The following is a 24576-nucleotide window of genomic DNA, read 5'->3' as shown; positions in this document are numbered from 1 at the left end:
GGATTAAACACCATAGGACCATAGAACATTACAGCACAGAAACAGGCCTTCGGCCCTTCTAGTCTGTGCTGAATTATTATTCTCCCTAGTCCCACTGACCTGCACCCAGTCCATAGCCCTCCAAACCCCTCCCATCCATGTACTCGACCAAATTCTTCTTAAATGCTAAAATTGACCCTGAATTCACCACTTTAACTGGCGGCTCGTTCCACACACCCACCACTCTCTGTGTGAAGTTTCCCCTAAACTTTTCCCCTTTCACCCTTATCCCTTGTATCTCACCTACACTTACTGGAAAAAGCCTATCTACATTTACTCTGTCTACACTCCTCATAATTTTAAATACCTCTATCAAATCTCCCCTCAATCTTCTACACTCCAGGGAATAAAGTCCTCACCTGTTTAACCTTTCCCTGTAACTCAGTCCCTGAAGTCCTGGTAAATCTTCTCTGCAATTTTTCTATCTTTCCTGTAGTTAGGTGACCAAAACTGTCCATAATACCCCAAATTTGGCCTCACCAATGTCTTACCATAACCCCAACTCCTGCACTCAATACTTTGATTTATGAAGGCCAATATGCCAAAAGCTCTCTTTACAACCCTGTCCACTTTCAGAGAATTATGTATGATCCCTCTGTTCCTCCGCACTCCTCAGGGCCCGACCATTTACTGTCCGTCCTTTCTTGGTTTGTCGTTCCAAAATGCAACACCTCACACTTGTCTGCATTAAATTCCATCTGCCATTTCTCTGCCTGTATCTACTGGATCTTTGCTGAATCTCCCCTGAACCTTCTGAGCTCGAAGGAGAATATTCTCATCCTCCAGTAGCACAAGAGTGGGTGGGAGGTTGTGTGGTACCGAGGATGTAGTGACTGCAATGGAGAGTGGCAAGGTGGGGCCTGGTGTGGGGAGATGTGAGGCCGTGCACTTCAGGGAGAGGAAGGAAAAGGTGGGCTCTTATCTGGATAGAGACAGTGAATAAGTGAAGTTCCCAGGGACCTGGGTATTCCCAAGCACTCACCAAGGGCTGGCAGCTCCCACGAGGGGAAAGAGGTCATCTGAAGTTTTGGCTTTCGTCATGAGGGGCTGATGAAGAGTGAGGGTTTGCTGCAGTGTGCAGGTGAGGCCACGTTCTAATCTCTTGACCTGAGCAGGAAACATTGTGCAATGTACCTATGCCCATTATTCTTACTTGCTGCACCCAAACAGATACTTTGTTTAAAAAAACCCAACTCAAATGGGACTCTTAATTAAATTAAAAAGAGACAATAAATACAAAAGAGAAAAAAAAGATAAATATTCAGTTATCCAGTGCTAAAATGTGACTTGCATTAGTCAAGACAGTCCTTTTGTGGTGTTGGAGCCATCTCTGATCAGTGTAACATGGGGAGATTCAAAAGCCTGATAGCTGTTGGAAAGAAACTGCCCTTGAACTGAGAGGTGCTGGTCTTCAGGCTTCTGCATCTTCTGCCCAGACGTCGCAGTGAGAAGAGGTCCATGCCCCTCATAATATTATAAACCTCTATAGGGTCTCCCCTAAGCCTATCCAATCTCTTTCAGTAACTCAAGCTCTCCAGTCCCAGAAATAACTTGGTGAATCCTTTTTGCACACCTCACTTTCCGTCTGGGCACCCTCCAACTAGATGGCATTAACATCGATTTCTCCAGTTTCCATTGGATGGTAACCACCCCCCCCCCCCCCCCAATCTTTCCCTATTTCTCTCTCTTCCTTTTTCCCTCTATATTTAAATCTGGACATACAACACGGTAACAGGCTAATCTAGCCCATGAGTCTATGCTGCTCGATTACACCCAATTGACCTGCACCCCCGGTATGTTTTTATTTTGAACGGTGGGAAGAAACTCTGGTGCCCCTGGGGAAAACCCACGCAGACATGGGGAGAATGTACAAACTCCTTACAGACAGCGTGGGATTCGAACCCTAGTCCCTGGTGCTGTAACAGCGTTGTGCTACCCGCTACACTGACCATGCTGCCTTCTCTGTCTCCTTCCACAGAGTCAAATTCCTCTCATCATAACCAATTAACTCCTTTATTTGTAGGTCTGGACTCCTCCCCCTCCCATTTCTCTCCCCCATCTTTATTCAGACTCCATGAGGAAGGACAGGCCCAAAACATCGGTTCTATATCTTGACCTCCTATGGACTCTGCGAGACCAACTGAGTTCCTCTAGCATCTCTGTGCTTTGACACTTTCGTGTTTCAATGTTTTCTGCTTCCTCTCCAGCTCAGTGACATCCTTCCAATACCTGGGTGACCAGAACTATGCACAAGTCTTACCGAAGTCTTGCCCAGTTGTAATGAGAGTGAATGGATGAGACAGAGTGGAGACAGACATACAAATATGAAGCTTCACAGTCAGGATGGGGGATGTATCCCTGCCTGGGGGCATAGTCTCAGTTAAGAGGTTGACCATCTAGGACTGAGATGTGGAGAATCTTGGAATTCATTCCCCAAATATTTGGTCATTGTTCATTCAATCAACATGGAAGTGTGTTGAACTTGAAGATCGCTAATGATCTTGATGAAAAGCGGAGTGACCTACTCTTATGTTCACATGCGCAGAGACGGCTTCTCTGATAGGTTAGTTAGCCTCTCTGATGCCCCCCAAAAAACATTCTCTCTGCTAGGCTGAGGACCCCTGAGGGCCTAGAACATGCTCACTGATAGGCTGTACCACCTGAGGAGCTGGGACACCCTCTTTGATAGGCTGGGGACAGCTAAAGGGCTGAGACACCCTCTCTGATAGGCTGGGGACACCTGAGGAGCTGGGACACCCTCTTTGATAGGCTGGGGACAGCTAAAGGGCTGAGACACCCTCTCTGATAGGCTGGGGACACCTGAGGAGCTGGGACACCCTCTTTGATAGGCTGGGGACAGCTAAAGGGCTGAGACACCCTCTCTGATAGGCTGGGGACACCTGAGGAGCTGGGACACCCTCTTTGATAGGCTGGGGACAGCTGAAGGGCTGGAACACCCTCTCTGATAGTCAAGGGTTGCTCAGCTGCTGCTGTGTTTCAGATGGCAGATAAGTCCCAGTCGGGAACTCTGGAGGGAGAGGAGTTTGTCTTGTTCTACAAGGCCCTGACAAAGCGCGATGAGGTCCACCAGCTGTTCAACAGGCTCTCCAAAGACGGGAAGAAGCTGGCGCTGCCGGAGTTTGTCAGCTTCCTGACACACGAGCAGCATGAGCAGGCGGAGGACATGGAGACGTTGGCCATGGACCTGGTCAGCAGATACGAGCCATCAGAGCAAGGTAGGGCAGCCTCAGCATAAAGGAGAGCAATCAGGTGTGAGGGGTAGCTGTAGGGGAGAGGGGTGGTTGCAGTGTAGAGGGCTGGAGGCAGGGAGGGTGCTTCCCTTGATTGAGGAACCAGGGTCAGGCTCAGAAGAAGGGGTAAACTACTACAGAATAATTGAATCACGCAGCACAGAACAGGTCCTTCAGCCCAACCTGTTCATACCAGATAAGTTTGTTTTGGTCTCATCCTGTTTGCCTGGATTTGGTCCATACCCATCCAATTTTTTCACATTCAAATCTCTTGTGAATGTGGTCATTGCCTCACCCTACCTGTGAGGCAACTTCCAGAGATCTGTGGACATGGACCCCCACATGCCTCTGCTCTTCCACACAACCAAGAATCCTGCCATTAACTTTGTTCTCTGCCTTGGAATTTGTCCTTCCAAAGTGACCACCTCACACTTCTCCGGATTGAAATCCATTTGCCACTTCTCAGCCCAGCTCTGCATCCTGTCAATGTCCCTCTGCAAACTTCTACAATCCTCTCCACTATCCACAACACCACCAACCTTTGTGTCATTTGCAAGCTTGCCAACCCACCCTTCTACCGCCTCATCCAAGTCATTAATAAAAAGCATGAAAAGCAGAGGTCCCAGAACTGATCCTTGAGGGACTCCACTAGACACAACCCTCCAATCTGAATGTACCCACTCTGCCACAGCCCCCTGCTTTGTACAGTCAAGCCAATTCTGAATCCACATAGCCAAGCTTCCCTGGATCCCATGCCTTCTGAATAAGCCTACCTGTGGAACCTTGTCAAATGCCTTACTAAAATCCATGTAGACCACATCCACTGCACTACCCTCATCAATATGTCTGGACACCTCCTCAAAGAACTCTATCAGGCTTATGAGACACGATCTGCCCTTCACCAAGCCATGCTGTCTGTCCCTAACCAGACCATGCTTCTCTAAATGCCCACAGATCTTATCTCTAAGGATCCTTTCCAATTGCTTGCCCACCACAGACGTTCGGCTCACTGGTCTATAATTACCTGGAGTTACCCTACTATCTTTTTTGAGCAAGGAGACAGCATTCGCCAACCTCCAATCCTCTGGTACCATTTCCACGGTAACAAGGACACAAATATCCTAGCCAGGGGCTCAGCAATCTCCTCCCTCACCTCATGGAGCAGCCTGGGAAATATTTTGTCAGGCCTCGAGGACTTAACCATCCTAATGCATTTTAACTGCTCCAACACATTATATCTCTTAATATCAATGTGCTCTAGAACATTTACCCAACCCATATTGTCCTCTGAAGGTCCCTGTCCTTGGTGAACACCGAAGAGAAGTATTCATTGTGGACCTCATCCACAACCTCCAGGCACATCTTCCCACCTTTATCTCTAATCAGTCCTATCTTTACCCCTGTCATTCTTCTGTTCTTCACATACACGAAGAACGCCTTGGGGTTCTCCTTAACACTTCTCTTGTCCCCTTCTTGCTCTCCTCAGCCCCCTCTTAAGCTACCCGATATTCCTCAAGAGACCTATCTGATTTTTGCTGCCTTCTTCCACCTGACTAGATTTTCCATCTTTACACCCTACCATTCTTTCTCTGCCTCAATGGGACAAATGTATCCCTAACATCGTGCAAGAAATTCCTAAACATCGACCACATCTCCATAGTACATTTCCCAGCAAAAATGTCATCCCAATTCATAAAGCAAATTCTAGCCTCATAATCAGCCCTTCCCCAATTCAATATTTTCCTGACCTCTCTAACTCTATCCTTGTCCATGACAATGCCAAAGGCCAGGGAGGTGGTCACTGTCCCCCAAATGTTCACCAACTGAGAAATCTGTGACCTGACCTGGTTCATTACCTAATACAGCATTCCCCCCACTCAGCCTGAAGGTCAGGGAGGTGGTCAATGCTAAAGGCCAGGGAGGTGGTCACTGTCCCCCAAATGTTCACCAACTGAGAGATCTGTGACCTGACCTGGTTCATTACCTAATACTAGATTCCCCCCAGTCAGCCTGAAGGAGGTGGCCTTGGAGTCTGTAGAGACATTGGAATTGATTTTCCAAAAATCAATCAACTCTGGCATGGTTCCCAAGGATTGGAAGGTCACAAATGTAGATCTGCTGTTTAAGAAAGGAGGGAGGCAGAAAAAAAGGAAATGATAGGCCTATTAGTCTGACTTCAATAATTGGAAAGATATTGGAATCGATACTCAAGAACAAGGTTATGGAATACTTCAAGGTGCATGGCATGATGGGTCCAAGCCAGCATGAGTTCATGAAGGAAGATCCTGCCTGACCAACCTGATAGAACATTTTGAGGAAATCTCAAGTAGGATGAACAAGGGAGAGGATGTGGATGTTGTGTATTTGGATTTTCAAATGGCCTTTGATAAGGTGCCGCATAAGAGGCTGTTTAATAAGATGAGAGCCCATGGAATTCCAGGAAAGATATTAGATTGGATGGAGCATTGGCTGATAGGCAGGAAGCAAAGGGTCGGAATAAAGGGATCCTGTTCTGGTTGATTGCCTGTTACTAGTGGTTTTCCACAAGGGTCAGCTTCTTTTTACAATGTTTATTGATGATTTAGATTGTGGATTAAATGGTTTCATGGCAAAGTTTACAGATGACACCAAGATAGGTGGTAGAGTATGAAGTGTAGAAGAAGTCGAAGGCTTGCAGAGAGACTTGGACAGCTTAGGAGAACGGGTGAAGAAATGGCAGATGCGATATAATGTTGAGAAATGTACGGTTGGGCATTTTGGTTGAGGAAATAAACAGTCAGATTATTATTTGCATGGGGAGAAAATTCAAACCTCAAAAGTACAAAGGGACTTGGGGGTCCTCGTGCAGGATAACCTGAAACTTGACTGTCAGGTTGGATCGGCAATAAAGAAGGCGAATGGTATGTTGGCATCACAGGGCCAGGCTCAGTGGCAGAGGTCCTGCCATCATGGCTCCCTCCTGATAGGTCACTTCCCCCCCCCCTCCATAGTATCGTTGTAGGATCAGGGAGAGTGGGTGCTGAGGTGGGAGGTCAGCTGTGATTTCTACCTCAGAGAGCGGAGACTCAAAACTTGGATAGGCAGACTTAGAATATTACAGCACAGAAACAGGCCCTTCAGCCCTTCTAGTCTGTGCCAAACTATTATTTTTGTCTAATCCCACTGACCTTCCCCCAGTCCATATCTCCCCCATTCATATACCTGTCCAAATTCCTCTTAAATGTTAAAATTGACCCCACATTTACCACTTCAGCTGGCAGCTCGTACCACTCTCTGTGTGAAGAAGTTCCCCCTAAACATTTCCCCTTTCACCCTTAACCCATGTCCTCTGGTTTGCATCTCACCTCCCCTCAGTGGAAAAAGCCGACCTACATTTACTCTTGTCGATCCCTCTCATAATTTAAATACCTTGATCAAATCTCACCTCGTTCTTCTGTGTTCCAGGGACTAATCTCCTAACCTGTTCCTGAAGTCTGGGCAACATCCTAGTAAATCCCCTCTGCACTCTTTCTATCTTATTGATATCTTTCCTGTAGTTAGGTGACCAACACTGCACACAAAACTGAGTATTAATGGATTCATGAACTCAATCTAGACATTTAATTTTGATAGGTATAGGGACTAGGCAAAAAAATGTTTGGCACAGACTTGAAGGGCCGAAGAGGCCTGTTTCTTTGCTGTCACGTTCTATGGTTCTATGGTACATGGATGGGATGGCCATGGAGAACTATGGTCTGGGTGCAGGTCAATGGGACTGGCAGATTAATATTTTGGCACAGACTAGATGGGCTGAAAGGCCTGTTACAGTGCTGTGATGTTCTAGAGTATCCTCAAATGTGCCAAAAGACAAAATATCGGAGGGGGAGTTTATCATTGTGGGAGGGGCAATACTCAGGAAACACTGTGAGGGACAATTAGATCATTTATATCAGAGTGGATACAAAAAGCTTCTTCAAGTATATAAAGAGTAAAAAGAGTTGAGAATAGATATTGGACACTAGAAAGAGATGCTGGAGAAACAACAAAGATTTTGCCTCCTGATCACTTTTGGGTGCATTTAAGGATTTTGGGTTGCTGATCACAAAAATAGCCTTAAAATTTCCTATTACATACCATTTTTTAAATATATAATCTAGTTTTGTGATTTCCTGTCATATTTTAAGTCTACTTCTATATTGCCCATTAAAAAAAGCTGTTTTGGCCAGTCCAACTGGGCCTGGGCCTGCACTCAATGCAGGTTCTATGCAATTGTTGTCTTAGGCCTGCGCATGCTTAGTCAGGATAGATGCAGACAGGCTATAAAAGCAGCTCACATATCCAGATGCTGTGCATTACATTGATACAGATAGACCGCATGTTCTTCAGGCAATAGCAGAATGAGTGTACTTAACAAGAGCATTTATTGTCTTCAAGGAAATTCAATACGGTAGAAATGTCTCATTGATGTCGCCACAGTTGCGATACACCCTGGTACATTTGAGGCGAGTATTCTCTTAAGGCTCAAAGATGCTCAAAGCCCATGAGCTCTCCTTCGGTTGTAAAATTGGTAACCAAGACGGGTAGCACAGTTGGCGGGGCGATTAGCACATTGATGATACAGCGCCAGCAGTCGGGACCAGGGTTCAAATCCGCGCTGTCTGTAAGCATTTGGTACATTCTTCCCGTGTCTGCATGGGTTTTCCCTGGGGTCTCCAGTTTCCTCCCACCGTTCAAAATGTACCAGGGGTTGTAGGTCAATTGTATGTAATTGGGCGGCACGGGCTTGTGGTCTGAAATGGCTGTTACTGTGCTGAACATCTAAATTTAAATATAAAAAGACAAACCCTAGGCTCCTCGTATTTGTTATGCAACGTGCAGTCAACCTGACAGCTTGGCTCAGCATCATGGTGTGATTAAGCACACTAAATTCAATACATGTTGATTTTATGTTTCTCCAACTTCCGACACAATACCACAAATCTGAAATTAACGAAGTTGCCTATCATAATTCCCAATTTTGCCTCAGGAATCAAACCTTTTGAAAAATAATTGTTGACCAGTGTAATGGGAGACAAGGAGATGGCAGAGGAACTGAATGAGTATTTTGCATCAGTCTTCACTGTGGCAGACACTAGCAGTGTGCCAGATGTTGAAGGGTATCAGGGTAGGGAAGTGAGTGCAGTTACTATTAAGTCTCTCGGTCCAGATGGATTGCACCCTCGGGTTCTGGAGATTGTGGAGGCATTAGTAATGATCGTTCAGGAATCGATAGATTCTGGTATGATCCCAGAGGACTGGAAAATTGCGAATGTCACCCCACTGTTTAAGAAGAAAGAGAGAGGCAGCAGAAAGGAAATTATAGGCTGGTTAGCCTGATGTCAGTGGTTGGGAAGACGTTGAAAAGGATGAGATTTCAGAGCACATGAAGGCACATGATAAGATAGGCCAAAGTCAGAACGGTTTCTTTAAGGGAAAATCTTGTTTGACAAACCTATTGGAATTCTTTGAGTATGGTTATATGGTTAAGTGACGAGCCGGCCGGATAAAGGAGATACAGTGGATGTTGTGAATTTAGATTTTAGAAGGTCCTTGACAAGGTGCCACACATGCGGCTGTGGAACAAGATGAGAGCCCATGGTACCACAGGAATCGTACTAGCATGGGTAGACCATTGGCTGATGGGAACGAAGCAGAGAGTCAGAATATAAGGATCATATTCTGATTGGCTGCCGGATGCTTGTGGTTGTCCACAGGGGTCGATGTTGGGGCCGCTTCTTTTGATGTTGTATATTAATGATTTGGATGATGGAATAAATGTGGTCAAGTTTGTGAATGATATGAAGGGAGGTGGAGAAGGGGGTCGTGTTGAGGGAGGCTCAGATGAGAATGGGTAGGGAAGTGGCAAATGAAATATAATGTCGGAAAGTGGGCGGTCATGGACTTTGGTAGAAAAATAAACAGGCAGACTATTTTCTCATTGGGGAGAAAATTGAAAACACCTAGATGCGAAGGGACCTGGGAGACCTCGTGTAGGAGCCTGAAGGTAAACTTGCAGGTTGAGTCGGTGGTGAAGAAAGCAAATGCGATGCTGGCGTTCATTTCAAGAGGAATAGAATATAAGAGCAGGGATGTGATGTTGAGGCTTTATAAGGCCCTGGTGAGACCTCATTTGGAGTATTGTGAGCAGTTTTGATTCATATTTATTGCCAGAGGTACATACAGGACAACACATACAACCTGAGATTCCTTTTTGGGTTCCTCATTTAAGAAAGGATGTGCTGACATTGGAGAGGGTTCAGAGGAGGTTCTCAAGGATGATTCTGGGAATGAAAGGGTTATCATGTGAGGAGCGTTTGTCAGCTTTTGGCCAATACATACTGATATTCGGGAGAATAAGGGAGAATCTCATTGAAACATTTCAAATGTTGAAAGGCGTGGACAGAGTAGATGTAGAAAAGTTGGGAGAGTCTAGGACAAGAGCGAATAACTTCAGGATTAAAGGGCATCTGGTTAGAATTGAGATGTGGAGGAATTTCTTCAGCCAGAGGGGGAATTTGTTGCCATGGGCAGTTGTGGAGGCCGGGTCATTGGGTGTATTTAAGGCAGAGATTGATAGGTTCTTGATTAGCCAGGGCATCAGAGGTTATGGGGGAAAGGCCGGGCAGTGGGGCTGAGTGGGAAAATAGATCAGCTCATGATTAAATGGGAGGACAGACTTGATGGGCTGAATGGCCTTTTTCAGCTCCTGTCTTATAAATGAATAGACCACTTTGATGCTCCTCAGTGACCCTGGCCTGTGCCTTTTGTGCTTTCAGCCAGGAAGTTGTACTCACTGACCTTGGACGGGTTCCTCATGTACCTCTGCTCTCCGGAAGGTTCCATCTTTAAACTCAAGCACGAGCCCATCCACCAGGACATGGGCCAGCCTCTTTGCCATTACTTCATCTCCTCCTCCCACAACACCTACTTGCTGGAGGACCAGCTGCGGGGACCCAGCAGTGTGGAGGGCTACATCAGGTATTACCCGCTGGACTGAGGCTCATCTCCCAGCCAACTGCCCTGCCCTGAGATCCTCCGTCAACTCGTTCCGTCCTCCAAGGATGCCTTGGTGATGATGCTCAGACTTTTCCACTGAAACGCAGCCAGTCTTCTCCCTGGGTTCCTGCTCCCGAAACCTTGCAGACCCCCCCTACCCCCCCCCATCTTTGCCCATCAAAGGAGACCCTCCGCTTTCTCTCCTGCCTAGGAACCCTTGTTACTTGGCTCAGTTTGTTCCCTCACCACCTCTGTTGCCACCTGTCCCCATCATGGATCTGAGCCTGAATGTGCTTGACTCTGGATGCAGATCCCACCCTTCCCTGATCCAACCCACCCCCATCCACAGGAGCACAACAGGATGGATGATTCAGGGAAAATGCAGCCCCCCTCCCCCCGTGCCTCCATCCCTCAGACTTTGGGATCCTCCCTCCCTCTATCCCTCAGACTGCAGGACCCTCCCTCCTTCAGACTATGGGACCCTCCCTCCATCCCACAGTATGTGAGACCCTCCCTCCCTCTGTCCCTAGACTGTGGGACCCTCCCTCCCTCCCTCAGACTGTGAGACCCTCACTCCCTCTGTCCTTCAGACTGTGGGACCCTCCTTGTGTTAATACCCTGTAACCAACCTCTCCACTGTCTTGTCTCACATGGACACATCCGGCAGCCCCCAGGATGGGGGTTGGGGAGGTGGTACTGAATTGTCCTCAGCTGACTCCCCCTCTCCTCCCAGAGCTCTGAAGAAGGGCTGCCGCTGTGTGGAGGTGGATTGCTGGGATGGTCCCAACCAGGAGCCGGTGGTTTACCACGGACATACGCTGACCTCAAAGATCTTCTTCAAGGATGTCATCTCCGTGCTGGACAAGTATGCCTTTAAGGTGAGTCCAAGTTCAATTGAGATTTTTGGTCTTTTTTTTTTGATGAGAGAGAAGAACCAGCATGAATTAAAATAGAAACTAATAAAATAGGAGAGAGGACATCAGAAGATTTTATATATATAAATGGGACTGAAAATTAAAATCTGGGGAGAGGGAAACACCGTTGTTGAAACATTTGATTAATGTTTTGGAATAAGTTAAATGATGAGATTGGAACGAGGTGCGCTGTGTCCTGTAAGGTAAAACATCATGAGATGGGAATGTGTAAGGAGTTACCCTGCCCTGTACAGGGCTGTAACAAGATGTAAATGCATCCTTGTACTTACAAGATAAGAGAGACATTGATGGATTGAGAGGCAGGAAGCTAGCAGGGAAAGGATAGCAACAGTTTTAGTCATTGGACAAGTAATGATATGATGATGTTCTAAGCATGTATCCAAGGGTATAAAAAATCACCATTTTGCTGATAACGGCAGAATGCATTCTCCGACTAACATGGTTGGTCGCAAGTGTTACAATCCGGTAATAAAGAACAAAGAACCCTGATTTCGACTCAGTCTGGTGTTTGTCTCACTCATTCATGAACAAAGCAGACCTAACAGTCCTGCCTAAAATGTCTTTTGATACAAAATCGACTTGTTCCATTCTCAGTGGATAATCAATTTTTAAGTGTTTGGTCTTGGAAAGGAATTATATAGAAGATTGTAACAAAGGAAGATATTTAATGTCATTTGAACAATTAGAAAATAAATATAGAATACAAAATAATACACTTTTCTTTGTAACTATCAGTTAAGGTAATGATTCCCAATGTGCGGGCTGCCGCTCCCATGTGGACAGTGGAAAGAGCCAAGGGGGTGGCGAGGAATAAGGAGCGGTGGGGGGGGGGGGGGGGAAACGACGACATTCCGAACTTGTTATTATTTAATTTTGCTGCAAAGTCCTAATGAAGAAGCCGGTGCAGTCATTTTCTGGCCAGACTCGGGCTGGCTGAAGTGAGCAAAATAAACGGTGACGAGGCGTTCTCGCGAGAGCTGGTCTCGGTGGCCACCGCATTGTACTGGCGTCACTAGCCTCACCCCCCCCCCACTCAGCGCTGCCACCAAACCCCCTCTCAGATCTGCCACAACCCCATCTCAGAGCCGCCATTAACCCCCACCCCACTCAGAGCCGCCATTGCTGAACCAAGCCATGAAAGACCCCAACAATGAAGACGCTGTTTACATCCGGTACTGCACGGATGGCAGTCTCTTCAATCTGAGGCGCCTGCAAGCTCACACCAAGACACAAGAGAAACTTGTCCGTGAACTACTCTTTGCAGACGATGCCGCTTTAGTTGCCCATTCAGAGCCAGCTCTTCAGCGCTTGACGTCCTGCTTTGCGGAAACTGCCAAAATGTTTGGCCTGGAAGTCAGCCTGAAGAAAACTGAGGTCCTCCATCAGCCAGCTCACCACCATGACTACCAGCCCCCCCACATCTCCATCGGGCACACAAAACTCAAAACGGTCAACCAGTTTACCTATCTCGGCTGCACCATTTCATCAGATGCAAGGATCGACAATGAGATAGACAACAGACTCGCCAAGGCAAATAGCGCCTTTGGAAGACTACACAAAAGAGTCTGGAAAAACAACCAACTGAAAAACCTCACAAAGATAAGCGTATACAGAGCCGTTGTCATACCCACACTCCTGTTCGGCTCCGAATCATGGGTCCTCTACCGGCATCACCTACGGCTCCTAGAACGCTTCCACCAGCGTTGTCTCCGCTCCATCCTCAACATCCATTGGAGCACTTTCATCCCTAACGTCGAAGTACTCGAGATGGCAGAGGTCGACAGCATCGAGTCCACGCTGCTGAAGATCCAGCTGCGCTGGATGGGTCACGTCTCCAGAATGGAGGACCATCGCCTTCCCAAGATCGTGTTATATGGCGAGCTCTCCACTGGCCACCGTGACAGAGGTGCACCAAAGAAAAGGTACAAGGACTGCCTAAAGTAATCTCTTGGTGCTGCCACATTGACCACCGCCAGTGGGCTGATATCGCCTCAAACCGTGCATCTTGGCGCCTCACAGTTTGGCGGGCAGCAACCTCCTTTGAAGAAGACCGCAGAGCCCACCTCACTGACAAAAGGCAAAGGAGGTAAAACCTAACACCCAACCCCAACCAACCAATTTTCCCCTGCAGCCGCTGCAACCGTGTCTGCCTGTCCCGCATCAGACTTGTCAGCCACAAACCAGCCTGCAGCTGACGTGGACTTTTACCCCCTCCATAAATCTTCATCCGCGAAGCCAAGCCAAAGAAAGAAGACCCCCACCAGCGCCGTTGTATGGTGAAGGAGGCCCTCGGGGTGTGACCTGGAGGCCGAGAATGTTTGGGAACCACTGAGTTAAGGAGCTTATTTGAGAGATAAGTTGGGTCCAACAATGTTATTACCGAAATGTGGTGATGTGGAAATGCTGATATGTAGTAGATGCATTGAGAAATTTATCTCAGGTTTATCGCAGACTCCCAAACAGGGTCGTCTCTCTCTGCTTCTCCTTCTCAACAACAGTGTGTTCTCCCTGATTATGGTGCCCTGTTCAGGTCTCCTCCTCCCGCAGAGTCTGCACCACCTCATGGTTAGGATTAGATTGCTGATGGATAGACTGATATAGGTGGCACAACATTGTGGGCTGAAGGGCCTGTTCTCTGCTGAATGTTCCATGTTCTAAAACAACCAACTTCTGATGTCACAAACACAATCCTTCACCATCACCCTCTAGTTCCAATCGCTAAGCCGACGGGGGTGGGGGGGAGGGGGATGCAGGGCAGTACTGGGGTGGGAGGGGGAAGGGGAGAGTAGAGATGGGAGGGGATGAGAGTGAGAGAAGGAGGGGAGGAGAGGAGGGACAGGGGAGAGGAGGGAAGGGGTCGTGATAGAGAGCAAGGGGTGAGAGGTGATGGAGAGGGAGGGAGAGGGGAATGAGAGGGGGAGGGAAGGGAGGGGAGGGGAAGGAGTGAGAGGGGAAGGAGAAGGAGAAGGGAAGGAGAGAGGGCAGTGATGGGGAAGGAGGGGAGGGAGTAGGTGGTTATGGAGGGGGAGGAGAGAGGAAGGAGCGAGAGGGGAGGGAGAGGAAGAGGAGGAAGGGGGAGAGGGCAGTGATGGAGGTGAGGAGGGAGTGGGAGGTGATGGGGGAGGGGAAAGAGTGGGTGTTGCAGTAGTGATGAAGTTGGTCCTGTACTTTAACTGATCCCCCCTCCCCACCCATCCCTTTCCCGGCAGGTGTCCGAGTTTCCAGTCATCCTCTCCATCGAGAACCACTGCAGTCTGGAGCAGCAGACAGTGATGGCGCATCACCTGAGAACCATCCTGGGAGACAAGCTGCTGACCAGCACCATCGATGGAAAAATTGGCAGTGAGCTCCCATCTCCTGAGGTGAGGCCCAGGACACAGGACCTCGAGATTTCATCGCACTGTACCCTCTATACCCTGCAGGCATGTCAGAGAATTCTCCAGCTTGCAAACAGGCCCTTTGGCCCCACATGTCCGTACTGACCAAGCCAGTCCCATTGGCCTGCATTCAGCCCATTTCCCTCGAGTCCAGTCACTCTCAACCTTGTTTTGTCTATGCCTCCCCCCCCCCCCCCTCCCCCACTTGCTTAAAGTTTCTGGGCCCCCTTCCCTGTGAAGAATCAAGTTTTGGTTTCTTCCGCACTTCTACCAACTTCATTAAAAAAAAAATCAAAAATATTTTATGATTCTGTCTGTGGACTTTATTGGCCTTCATAAATCAAAGTATAGAGTTTTGGAGTTAGGATGTTATTGTAAAGTTGTGTAAGACATTGTGTGCGGTTTTGGTCACCGAGCTACAGGAAAATTATCAATAAGATAGAAAAAGTTCAGAGAAGATTTACTAGGATGTTGCCCGGGCTTCAGGAACTGAGTTACAGGGAAAGGTTAAACAGGATAGAACTTTAATCCCTGGAATGTAGAAGAATGGGGGGAGATTTGGCCCCTGTTGAGAATGGCTGTCCTACACTGTTCTGTCCACAGACCTGTCGAAAGGTCTTTTCAACATTGTATTGTCTCCTGATGCTGCTTGACCCGCCTCTACCACTAGAGGAGTGACCCCGCCTTTACCACTTCCTCCGGCAGCTCGTGAGACACACACCCACCTCCCTCTGTATGGTAAGGTTACTCCTCAGGTCCCTTACAAACCCATGCCTCTTATTTTCGACTCTAGTACCCTGACTCTGACCATCCTCCATCTCCATCAATACCTGTTGCCTGTGCTCCGCCCCTTCTTCCATTCTCTCCTCCTCCTCCTCCCACCATTTTGTATTCAGCTGTTTGTCCACATTCCTGATGAAGGGCCCAGGGAGATAGGAGTTCGCTGCAGATCTTTCCCTCAACTGCTGTTTGTTTCCTGTGGATGCATGACCTGCTGAGTTTCTCCAGCACTTTTGCGCGTTGCACGCACACAACATAGAATATTGGGAAGGCGGCATGGTTAGCGCAACGCTGTTACAGCCCCAGCAACCCAGGTTTGAGTCCCGCGCTCTCTGTAAGGAGTTCTCCCTGTGTCTGCATGGGTTTCCTCGGGATGCTCTGGTTTCCTCCCACGTTCTAAAAATGTACAGGTTTGGTTGGTTAATTTGTCACATGGGTGTAATTGGGCATCTGTAAATAAAATATATTCCAGCCCAGTACAGGCCCTTCTGCCCATGATGTTGTGCTGACCAATGTAAACCTACTCCTCATCAATCTAACCCTTCCCTCCCTCACACCCATAACCCTCCATGTGCCTTTTAAGAGTCTTTTAAATGTTCCTATTGTTCTAGCCTCCACCAGCACCCCCGGCAATGCATTCCAGGCACCCACCACTTTGTGTGTAAAAAAAACTTACCCCTGACGTCTCTCCAAAACCTTCGTCCCCTCATCTTAAACAGATGCCCTCTGGTATTTGCTATCGTCAACCGAGGGAAAGGGTGTTGGCTGTCCACCCTATTTAAGCCTCTCATAATCTTATTCACCATTAAGTCATCTCTTAGCGTTTGTCGTGTCAAAGAGATTTGCATATATCCTGTTGAATCCTTTGACAACCCCACAATTCTGCAAACTCACCCATCAGCTCTCTTACATTTTATTTCAAATAATTTATACTTACCACAGACAAAAGTTGTCCCAGGACTGATCCCAGTGGAACACAACTGGTCACATAACACCACTCTATTTAAATTAAAATTGTAAAATATAATTTAAATTTAAATTTAGTCGTACAGCACAGTAACAGGCCCTTTCAGCTAACAAGTCTGTGCCACCCAATTACGCCCAATTACACCCAATTACACCCAGTATGTTTTGGACTTTGGGAGGAAACTGGAGCCCCCAGGGAAAACCCACGCAGACACAGGGAGAATGTACAAACTCCTTACAGACAGTGTGGGATTTGAACCCTTGTTGGCTCCTGATCGCTGGTGCTGTAAAGGCATTGCGCTAACCACTACACCAATCATGCCACTAAGCTCTACAGTCAGACCAATTCAAAACTCCATCTCCCAAGTCTCCGTGGATCTCATGTGCGTTCATCTTCTCGACCAGCCTACCACGGGGGTCTTGTCGAAAGCTTTACTACCAAGGACTGACATCCACTGCCCCACCCTCAACAATCACCTCCCCAAGAAGCTCAGTGAAGTTCATAAGACATGACCTTTCCCTCATACAAAGCCACGCTGACTGTCCCAAATCAGTCCACACCTTTCCAGATGCAAATTGATCCTGTCCCTCAGTATCTTCTCTACTAATTCCCTACCACTCATTTAGGGATTGTCAACGTGGCTTTGTTCATGATAGGTCGTGTTTAACTGATCCGATAGAGTGTTTGAGGAGGTTACCAGGAAAGTTGATGAAGGAAAAACTGTGGATGTTGTCTACATGGACTTTAGTAAGGCCTTTGACAAGGTTTCGCATAGGAGGTTAGACAGGAAGGTTCAGCCACTCAGTATTCATGGTCAGGTAGTAAAATAGATTTGACGGTGGCTGGATGGGAGAAGCCAGAGAGTAATAGTGGATGATGCTTCTCAGACTGGAGGCCTTTGACTAGTGGTGTGCCTCAGGGATCGGTGCTGGGACCCTTATTGTTTTTGTCTATATCAATGATCTGGATGATAATGTGGTGAACTGGTTCAACAAATTTGCAGATGACACTAAGATTGGAGGCGTTGTGGACAGTGAAGAAGGTTTTCAAAGCTTGCAGAGGGATCTGGACCAGCTGGAAAAATGGGCTGCAAAATGGCAGATGGAATTCAATTCAGACAAGTGTGAGGTGTTGCATTTTGGAAGGACAAACCAAGAAAGGACGTACACGTTAAATGGTCGGGCCCTGAGGAGTGCGGTAGAACAGAGGGATCTTGGAATACAGTTACATAATTCCCTGAAAGTGGCGTCACAGATGGATAGGAAAGCTTCTGGTGCATTAGTCTTCATAAATCAAAATATTGAGTACAGGAGTTGGGATGTTATGGTAAAGTTGTGCAAGACGTGTGCTGTTTTGGTCACCTAACTATAAGAAAGATATTAATAAAATTGAAAGAATGCAAAGAAGATTTACTAGGATGTTGCCGGACTTCAGGAACTGAATTACAGGGAAAAGTTAAACAGGCTAGGGCTTTATTCCCTGGAGTGTAGAAGAATGAGATGAGATTTGATAGAGGTATTTAAAATTATGAGAGGGACAGACAGAGTAAATGTAGGTCGGCTTTTTCCACTAAGGGTGGTGAGATACAAACCAGAGGACATGGATTAAGGGTGAAAGGGGAAAAGTTTAGGAGGAACATGAGGGGAAATTTCTTCACACAGAGAGCGGTGGGAGTGTGGAATGAGCTGAAGTGATGAATGTGGGGTGAAGTTTAACAGTTAAGAAGAATTTGGATGGGTACATGGATGGGAGGGGTATGGAGGGCAATGGACTGGGTGCAGGTCAGTGGGACTAGGCAGAAAAATAGTTTGGCACAGACTAGAAAGGCCGAAGATCTGGTTTCCTGTGCTGGTTCTACAGCACACTAATCTGTCACTCCCTGGTTTGTCTATATTGCCCTCAAATAGGGATGTAACATTTGCTATTTTCTCCAGTCCTCTTGACATCTATGGAGAGAAAGGACACAGAAATCTCTGCCAGGGCTCCACCTATCTCCTCTGTTGTCTCCCTCAATAACAATCCCCTGTCCTCATACACTGGCCATCTCCCCTCTGAAATCTCAATCCTGATGAGGGGTTCTGGCCCGAATTGCCGTCCAACCTCCTACTCCTGTGGTGTCTATTGGTTGTTCTGCAGGAGCTGAGGCGGAAGGTGTTGGTGAAGGGGAAGCGGATCAGGAAGCTGGAGGATTGCCTGAATGGACTGGGCCATCACGGCTGCACAGGGGAAGTGACTGATGAGGACGAGGCGGCTGAGATGGAGGACGACTCCATCAAGAACGAAGTGAGGAAGAAAGCCAAGGTGAAGGTCCTGAGGGCAGTTGCCCCAGTGCATGCTGGGACAGGGCAATGCCAACCAGGGTCTCAACCACCCACAGAGGTCAGGAGTTGCGGGGGGGGGGGGGGTGGTGTGAGAGTGAGGAATGGAAAACAAAGGAGCTATTCGGCCAAAGGGCTTGTTGACTCCTCATTGAGGCCTCAGCTGTCTCTCTTCCTCCATGTAGAACTCCCAGGTCTTTCCCCACCATGGGAGCTCCTTCACTGGACCTCACTTGGAGTATTGTGAGCAGTTTTGGGCTCCTCATTTAAGAAAGGATGTGCTGATGTTGGAGAAGGTTCACAAAGATGATTCTGGGAATGAAAGGGTTATGATATGAGGAGTTTTTGACAGCTCTTGGTCTGTACTCATTGGAATTTAGGAGAATGAGGGGGGATCTCATTGAAACACCTAGAATTTTGAGAGGCGTGGACAGAGTAGATGTAAAAAGGATGTTTCCCCACAGTGGTAGGATAAGAGGGCACATCTTCAGGATTGAAGGACATCCACTTAGAACAGAGATGAAGAGAAATTTCCTCAGCCGGGAGGTGGTGAATCTGTGGAATTTGTTGGCACAAGTGGCTGTGGAGGCCAAGTCATTGGGTGTATTTAAGGCAGAAATTAATAGGTTCTTGTTTAGCCAGGGTATCAAAGGTTATGGGGAGAAGGCAGTAAGTTACTTTAATAAATTTAATTAACTTTGGAAGGCAGTAGTTCAGGCAGTTCAGTACTCCAGTTGTAGGATGTGGGAAGTCTAGGACAGCATGTTTGTTCCTAATGACTACACCTGCAAAAGGTGCATCCAGCTGCAGCTCCTGACAAACTGAGTTAGGGACCTGGAGGTGGAGTTGGATGAACTGTGGATCTTAGGGCTGCAATAAAAGACAGATGCTTCAGGGAAGCCGTCACCCCTAAAACTCAGGAGACAGGTAACTGAATGACTGTCAGGAGAGGGAATGATGAGAAAGGAAAGGGTTAACAACTAGTGATAGTGTAGCTAGGTCTTGCAGCATTAGTAAGGCAGGCATGGCAATTCAAAAGGACCAATTAGCATGACAACCAACCATAGGAATTTACTCTGAACCAATCAAACGAGCAGATCTGATAAGAGGCTGTCAATCATCTATAGCAATGGAATTTCTACTTAGTAGCAAATGTATTGGGTAAGAATGTATTGTGTGAACTTTTGATTGGGCCAAATGTAACTTCATCCATGTTTGAACAAGACAAAGGGAAAGCTTTGAAACGCATGTTCAGTTTTCTCTGTCAGCTTTCACAGAGAGAGCATCTCTGTGAGACCCTGTGCAGATAACTCACAATTCGGCAGAATAAAGGAAGTCTGACCAAGACTAAAGTTTGGGGTTAAAGTCATTTTGTGTGATCCACCGAAAGAACTGGAATCCACAATGGGAAGAGGCAGAGTGCAGAGCATCCCTGTGGCCACTCCCCTCAACGTGTATGTGTTTGGAGGGAGAACCTACCAGGGACAAGTCAAGGTGGTCACGTCTTTGCTCAGAATGGGAGGGGGAGAAGACAGAGCAATGTGATTAGGGACTCGTTGGTTAGACAAGTGATAGGAGGTTCTGTGGACAAGATCGAGGCTCCCGGATGGTGCGTTGCCACCCAGGTGTCAGGGTCACGGACATGTCTGATCAAGTTCATAGCATTCTGAAAGAGAGGGTAAACAGCCGGATGTCGTGATCCACTTGGGGACCAATGATATAAATAGGAGTAGGGATGAGGTCCTGAGGAGGGAATATAGGGAGTTAGGAAAGAAGTTAAAAAGCAGGACCACAAGGGTGGTAATCTCAGAATTGATGCCTGTAGGAACAGGATGTTGTGGCAGACAAATGTGTGGCTGAAGAGTTGGGGCAAGGAACAGGGGTTCAGATTTCTGGATCATTGGGATCTCTTCTGGGGAAGGTCTAACCTGTACAAAAAGGACAGGGTGAATCTGAACTGGAGGGGGAACCAATATTCTGGCGGGGAGGTTTGCTAGAGCTGTTGCGGAGAGTTTAAACTAATTCGGCGGGGGTGGGAAGAAGAATTGAGGGAAGAGACTAGGGTAGAAGGCCAAAAGGTTGATGCTATGTGCTCTGAGTTGGTGAGGAAGGACAGGCAGGGGGCAAAATATAAATGTGTCTAATTCAACGCTAGTTGTGTTAGGAATAAAGAGGATGAATTTGGAGCATGGATCAGTACGTGGAACCACGATGTTGTGGATGTTATAGGGACTTGGCTGGATGAAGGGCACGATTGGCTGATGCAGATACTGGGGTTTTGGTGTTTTAAAAGGAATAGGATGGGAGGTAGAAAGGGGGGGTAGTATCATTACTGGTCAGGGATAGTATCACAGCTATAGAAAGGGAGGAGGCTGCAGAGGGAGGGTCCACTAAATGGGAGTGGGTGGAAGTCAGAAATAGGAAGGGAGCTATCACTGTGCTGGGATAGTCTAGAGGTCCCCAAATAACCAAGGAGTAGATAGGCAGGCAGATTTTGGAATGATGTGGGAAATACAGGGTTGTACTTATGGGTGCTTTCAACTTCCCTAATATTGACTGGCACTTCCTGAATCCAAGAGGGATAGATGGGGCTGAATATGTCAGGTGTGTCCAAGAAGGATTCCTGGCACAATGTGTAGACCGGCCGACGAGGAGAGGCAAGACTGGATCTGGTACTGGGGAATGAACCTGGTCAGGTGGCGAACCTCTTGGTGGGGGAGCATTTTGGAGAGAGTGACCACAACTCCCTGAGCTATGGAAAAGGAAAAAAACAGTCAAAGTGGGAAAGTGTTTAACTGGGGAAAGGCTAATTATGAAGGGATGAGGTAGGAACTAGCGAGAATAAATTGGAAACATGTTTAAGGGTGAAAGCACAGAAGTAATGTGGAGGAAGTTTAGGGACCACTTGTGCAGAGTTCCCACTGGGAAAAGGAAAAGATGTTAGGAAAAGGGAACCGTGGCTGACGAAACAGGTCAGGCAACAAGTCAAGAGGAAGAAGGAAGCAAACATTAGATATAGGAAGCAGGAAACAGGAAGGCTCACGAGAAGTATATGGTAGCCAGGAAGGAACTTAAGAAAGGATTTAGGAGAGCTGGAGGAGACAGGAGAAGGCCTTGGGATGTAGGATTAAGGAGAATCCCAGGGTGTTCTATGTGTATGTGAAGAACAGAAGGATGATGAAAATGAAGGTGGGGCCACTAAAGGATAAAGGAGGCAACGTGCCTGGAGATAGAGGAGGTCGGGAAGGTCCTAAATTAATACTTTGCATCAGTATTCACAAGGGAAAAGGACCTTGATCTTGGTGAGATTGAAATAGAACAGACCTGTGGGCTGGACAGTGTGGAGATTAAGGAAGTGGAAATGTTGGATCTTCTTAAAAACATCAAGATTGTTAAGTTCCCGGGGCCAGACATGATATACCCCAGGCTGCTGTGGAAAGTGAGAAGAGATAGCTGGGGCAGTAGCTATGATCTTTGATTAAAAAAAGGGAATAGGCAGAATCCTGGGAATTCTAGCTGGGGAGTCTTATGTCAGTGGTGTGTAAACTAATGGAGAGGATTCTTAAGGGTAGGATCCATGAGCATTTGGAGAAGTCCAGTCTACTCAAGGACAGTCAGCAGGGCTTTGTGAAGGGAAGCTCGTACCTCACGAGTCTAATTAAGTTTTTTTGAGAAGGTAAAAAAAGAAATTAATGAGGGTCGGGTGGTAGATGTGGTCTACAAGGATTTTAGCAATACATTTGACAAGGTCCTCTACGAGAGGCTCACACAGAAAGTTATGAAACATGGGATCAGTGGAACCTTGGCCGTGTGGAGTAGTAGTGGAAGGAAAGTATTTTGCCTGGAGGTCGGTGACTAGTGGAGTTCCGCAGGGATCTATTCTGGGACCCCCGCTCTTTATGGTTTTTGTAAATGACCTGGATGAAGAGGCGGAAGGATGGGTCAGTAAGTTTGTGGATGATACGAAGGTTGGAGGAGTTGTGGATGGAGCTGAAGGTTTGTCGAAGGTTACAAGAGGATATAGACAGGATGCAAAGTTGGGGAGAAAAGTAGAGGATGGAGTTCAATCCAGATAAGTGTGAAGTGATGCATTTTTGAAGGACAAACCAGAAGGCTGAGTAAGAGTGTGGACGAACAGAGGGACCTTGGGGACCAAATCCATACATCCCTCAAGGTTGCCGCACAGGTTGATAGGATAGTTAAGAAGGTCTATGGGATGCTGGGCTTCATTAATTGGGGGATTGAGTTCAGGAGTAGGGAGGTCATGTTGCAAATCTACAAATCTCTGGTGAGACCACACTTGGAGAATTGTGTTCAGTTCTGGTCACCTCATTACAGGAAGGATGTGGAAGCTGTGGAGAGGGGGCAGTGAAGATTCACCAGGATGTTACCTGGATTGGGAAACAAGTCTTATGAGGCAAGGTTCGCAGAGCTGGGTCTTTTCACTTTGGCAGGTAGAAGGATGAGAGGAGACTTGATAGAGGTCTAAAAAATTATGAGAGGTATAGAAAGGGTGAACAGACACCACCTGTTTCCCAGGGCAGGATCAGCAAATACCAGAGGACGTGTGTGCAAAGTGAAGGGAGGGACGTTTAGGGGAGATGTCAGGGGTGTTTTTTTCCCCACAGAGAGTTGTGGGTGCCTGGAATGCCTTGCCAGGGATTGTGGTGGAGACTGGAACATTAGGGGCATTTAAGAGCTGAAACATCAGGGGCATTAAGAGACTCTTAGACAGACACATGGAATAGAGAGTTTTTTTTATGGAAAGAATCAATGGGTCAGCACAACATCAAGGGCTGAAGGGCCTGTACTGTGCTGTATTATTATATGTTGTAAAGCTGGGCAGTGGGACTGAATGGGAAAATGGATCAGCTCGTGATTAAATGCCGGGGCAGACTTGAATGGCTGAAAAGCCTATTTCTGCTTATGACCTTGTGGACCATTGGAGACAGATACTCACTCTTACCTTGCCAGGGGCAAGTGGGGATAGGAAACAAAGGCTGGCATTGCTAAACAGGTGCACACCTTTCCCAGACAGAAAAATCCTCGGAAATCTTCGGAAATCTCTTTGCTTTGCATTTTCTTTTACAATTTCTTTGGGATGGAGGGACCTTGGCCAGAGGCAGGAGTTAAAGACACCAGGATCCATTTGAAGGGCCGAATGCTCCTGCATATACTAACCTTGGGTACATTATGGAAATCCCTGCTTGGCTCCAGCAGCCCCTTGCTGAGCCCACACTGCATGCCGCGATATTCTAGTGCCCCCTTCATTACTTCTGCAACCGTACAGGTGCTGCACCACTCCTCCCGCATGCATTATTCCACCACCCTGGTACTTGTGCTTCCTGGTACTTCCCAGCAAGCACGCAGCCTCGCATGAATTCAGTGGGGTCAGCCTCCTCTAATGACCTCGTACTGACTCTCCCCTCTCATCACTTCCAGGGCCCCAAGCAGCACCTGGCCAGGGAGCTGTCTGACTGTGTTGTTTACTGCAGGAGTGTCCACTTCCACAGCTTCAAGCACTCTCGCACGCACTGCAAATTCTATGAGATCTCCTCCTTCACCGAGTCAAAGGCCAGGAAGCAGATAAAAGAGAACGGTGAGCAGCAGCTCGTAGGGGAAGCAGGAGATACAGAACCCGGGATCAAGTGGGGCTTATATATTGAATAACAGACCCCACCTAGTGAGGGAGGTATAGGCTAGGATCTGATCACAGGGTTCGGGGGGTTGTACACAGATCCCGGGGAGAGGTTGCTAGCTGGGATCTGAGCTGTGGGGATTTGCCCTTGGGTCCTTGAGTGAGGCCCACTAATTATGTTGACCCTGAGCTGGTGGGGGATTATCGTTGCCCTCAGTACCTTGCAGGTGGAGGGTGGGGAGGGGTACACTTTGCTA

At 47.4% G+C, this 24576-nt stretch overlaps 1 protein-coding gene across 1 annotated transcript in view; it reads left to right on the top strand.

Moving 5' to 3' along the window:
- Positions 1-24576, top strand: part of plcd4b (phospholipase C, delta 4b) — a 48830-nt gene that overhangs the window by 8031 nt on the left and 16223 nt on the right. The window contains exons 5-10 of the mRNA XM_069936010.1: positions 3041-3275; positions 10085-10286; positions 11038-11182; positions 14449-14601; positions 18500-18664; positions 24124-24280. Coding sequence (XP_069792111.1) covers positions 3041-3275; positions 10085-10286; positions 11038-11182; positions 14449-14601; positions 18500-18664; positions 24124-24280 — 1057 coding nt within the window. The remainder of the gene's footprint in view (positions 1-3040; positions 3276-10084; positions 10287-11037; positions 11183-14448; positions 14602-18499; positions 18665-24123; positions 24281-24576) is intronic.

This window comes from Narcine bancroftii, chromosome 4, assembly GCF_036971445.1.
Source record: "Narcine bancroftii isolate sNarBan1 chromosome 4, sNarBan1.hap1, whole genome shotgun sequence".
Classification (NCBI taxonomy): Eukaryota; Metazoa; Chordata; class Chondrichthyes; order Torpediniformes; family Narcinidae; genus Narcine; species Narcine bancroftii.
This window is presented reverse-complemented; position numbering and strand designations above follow the sequence as displayed.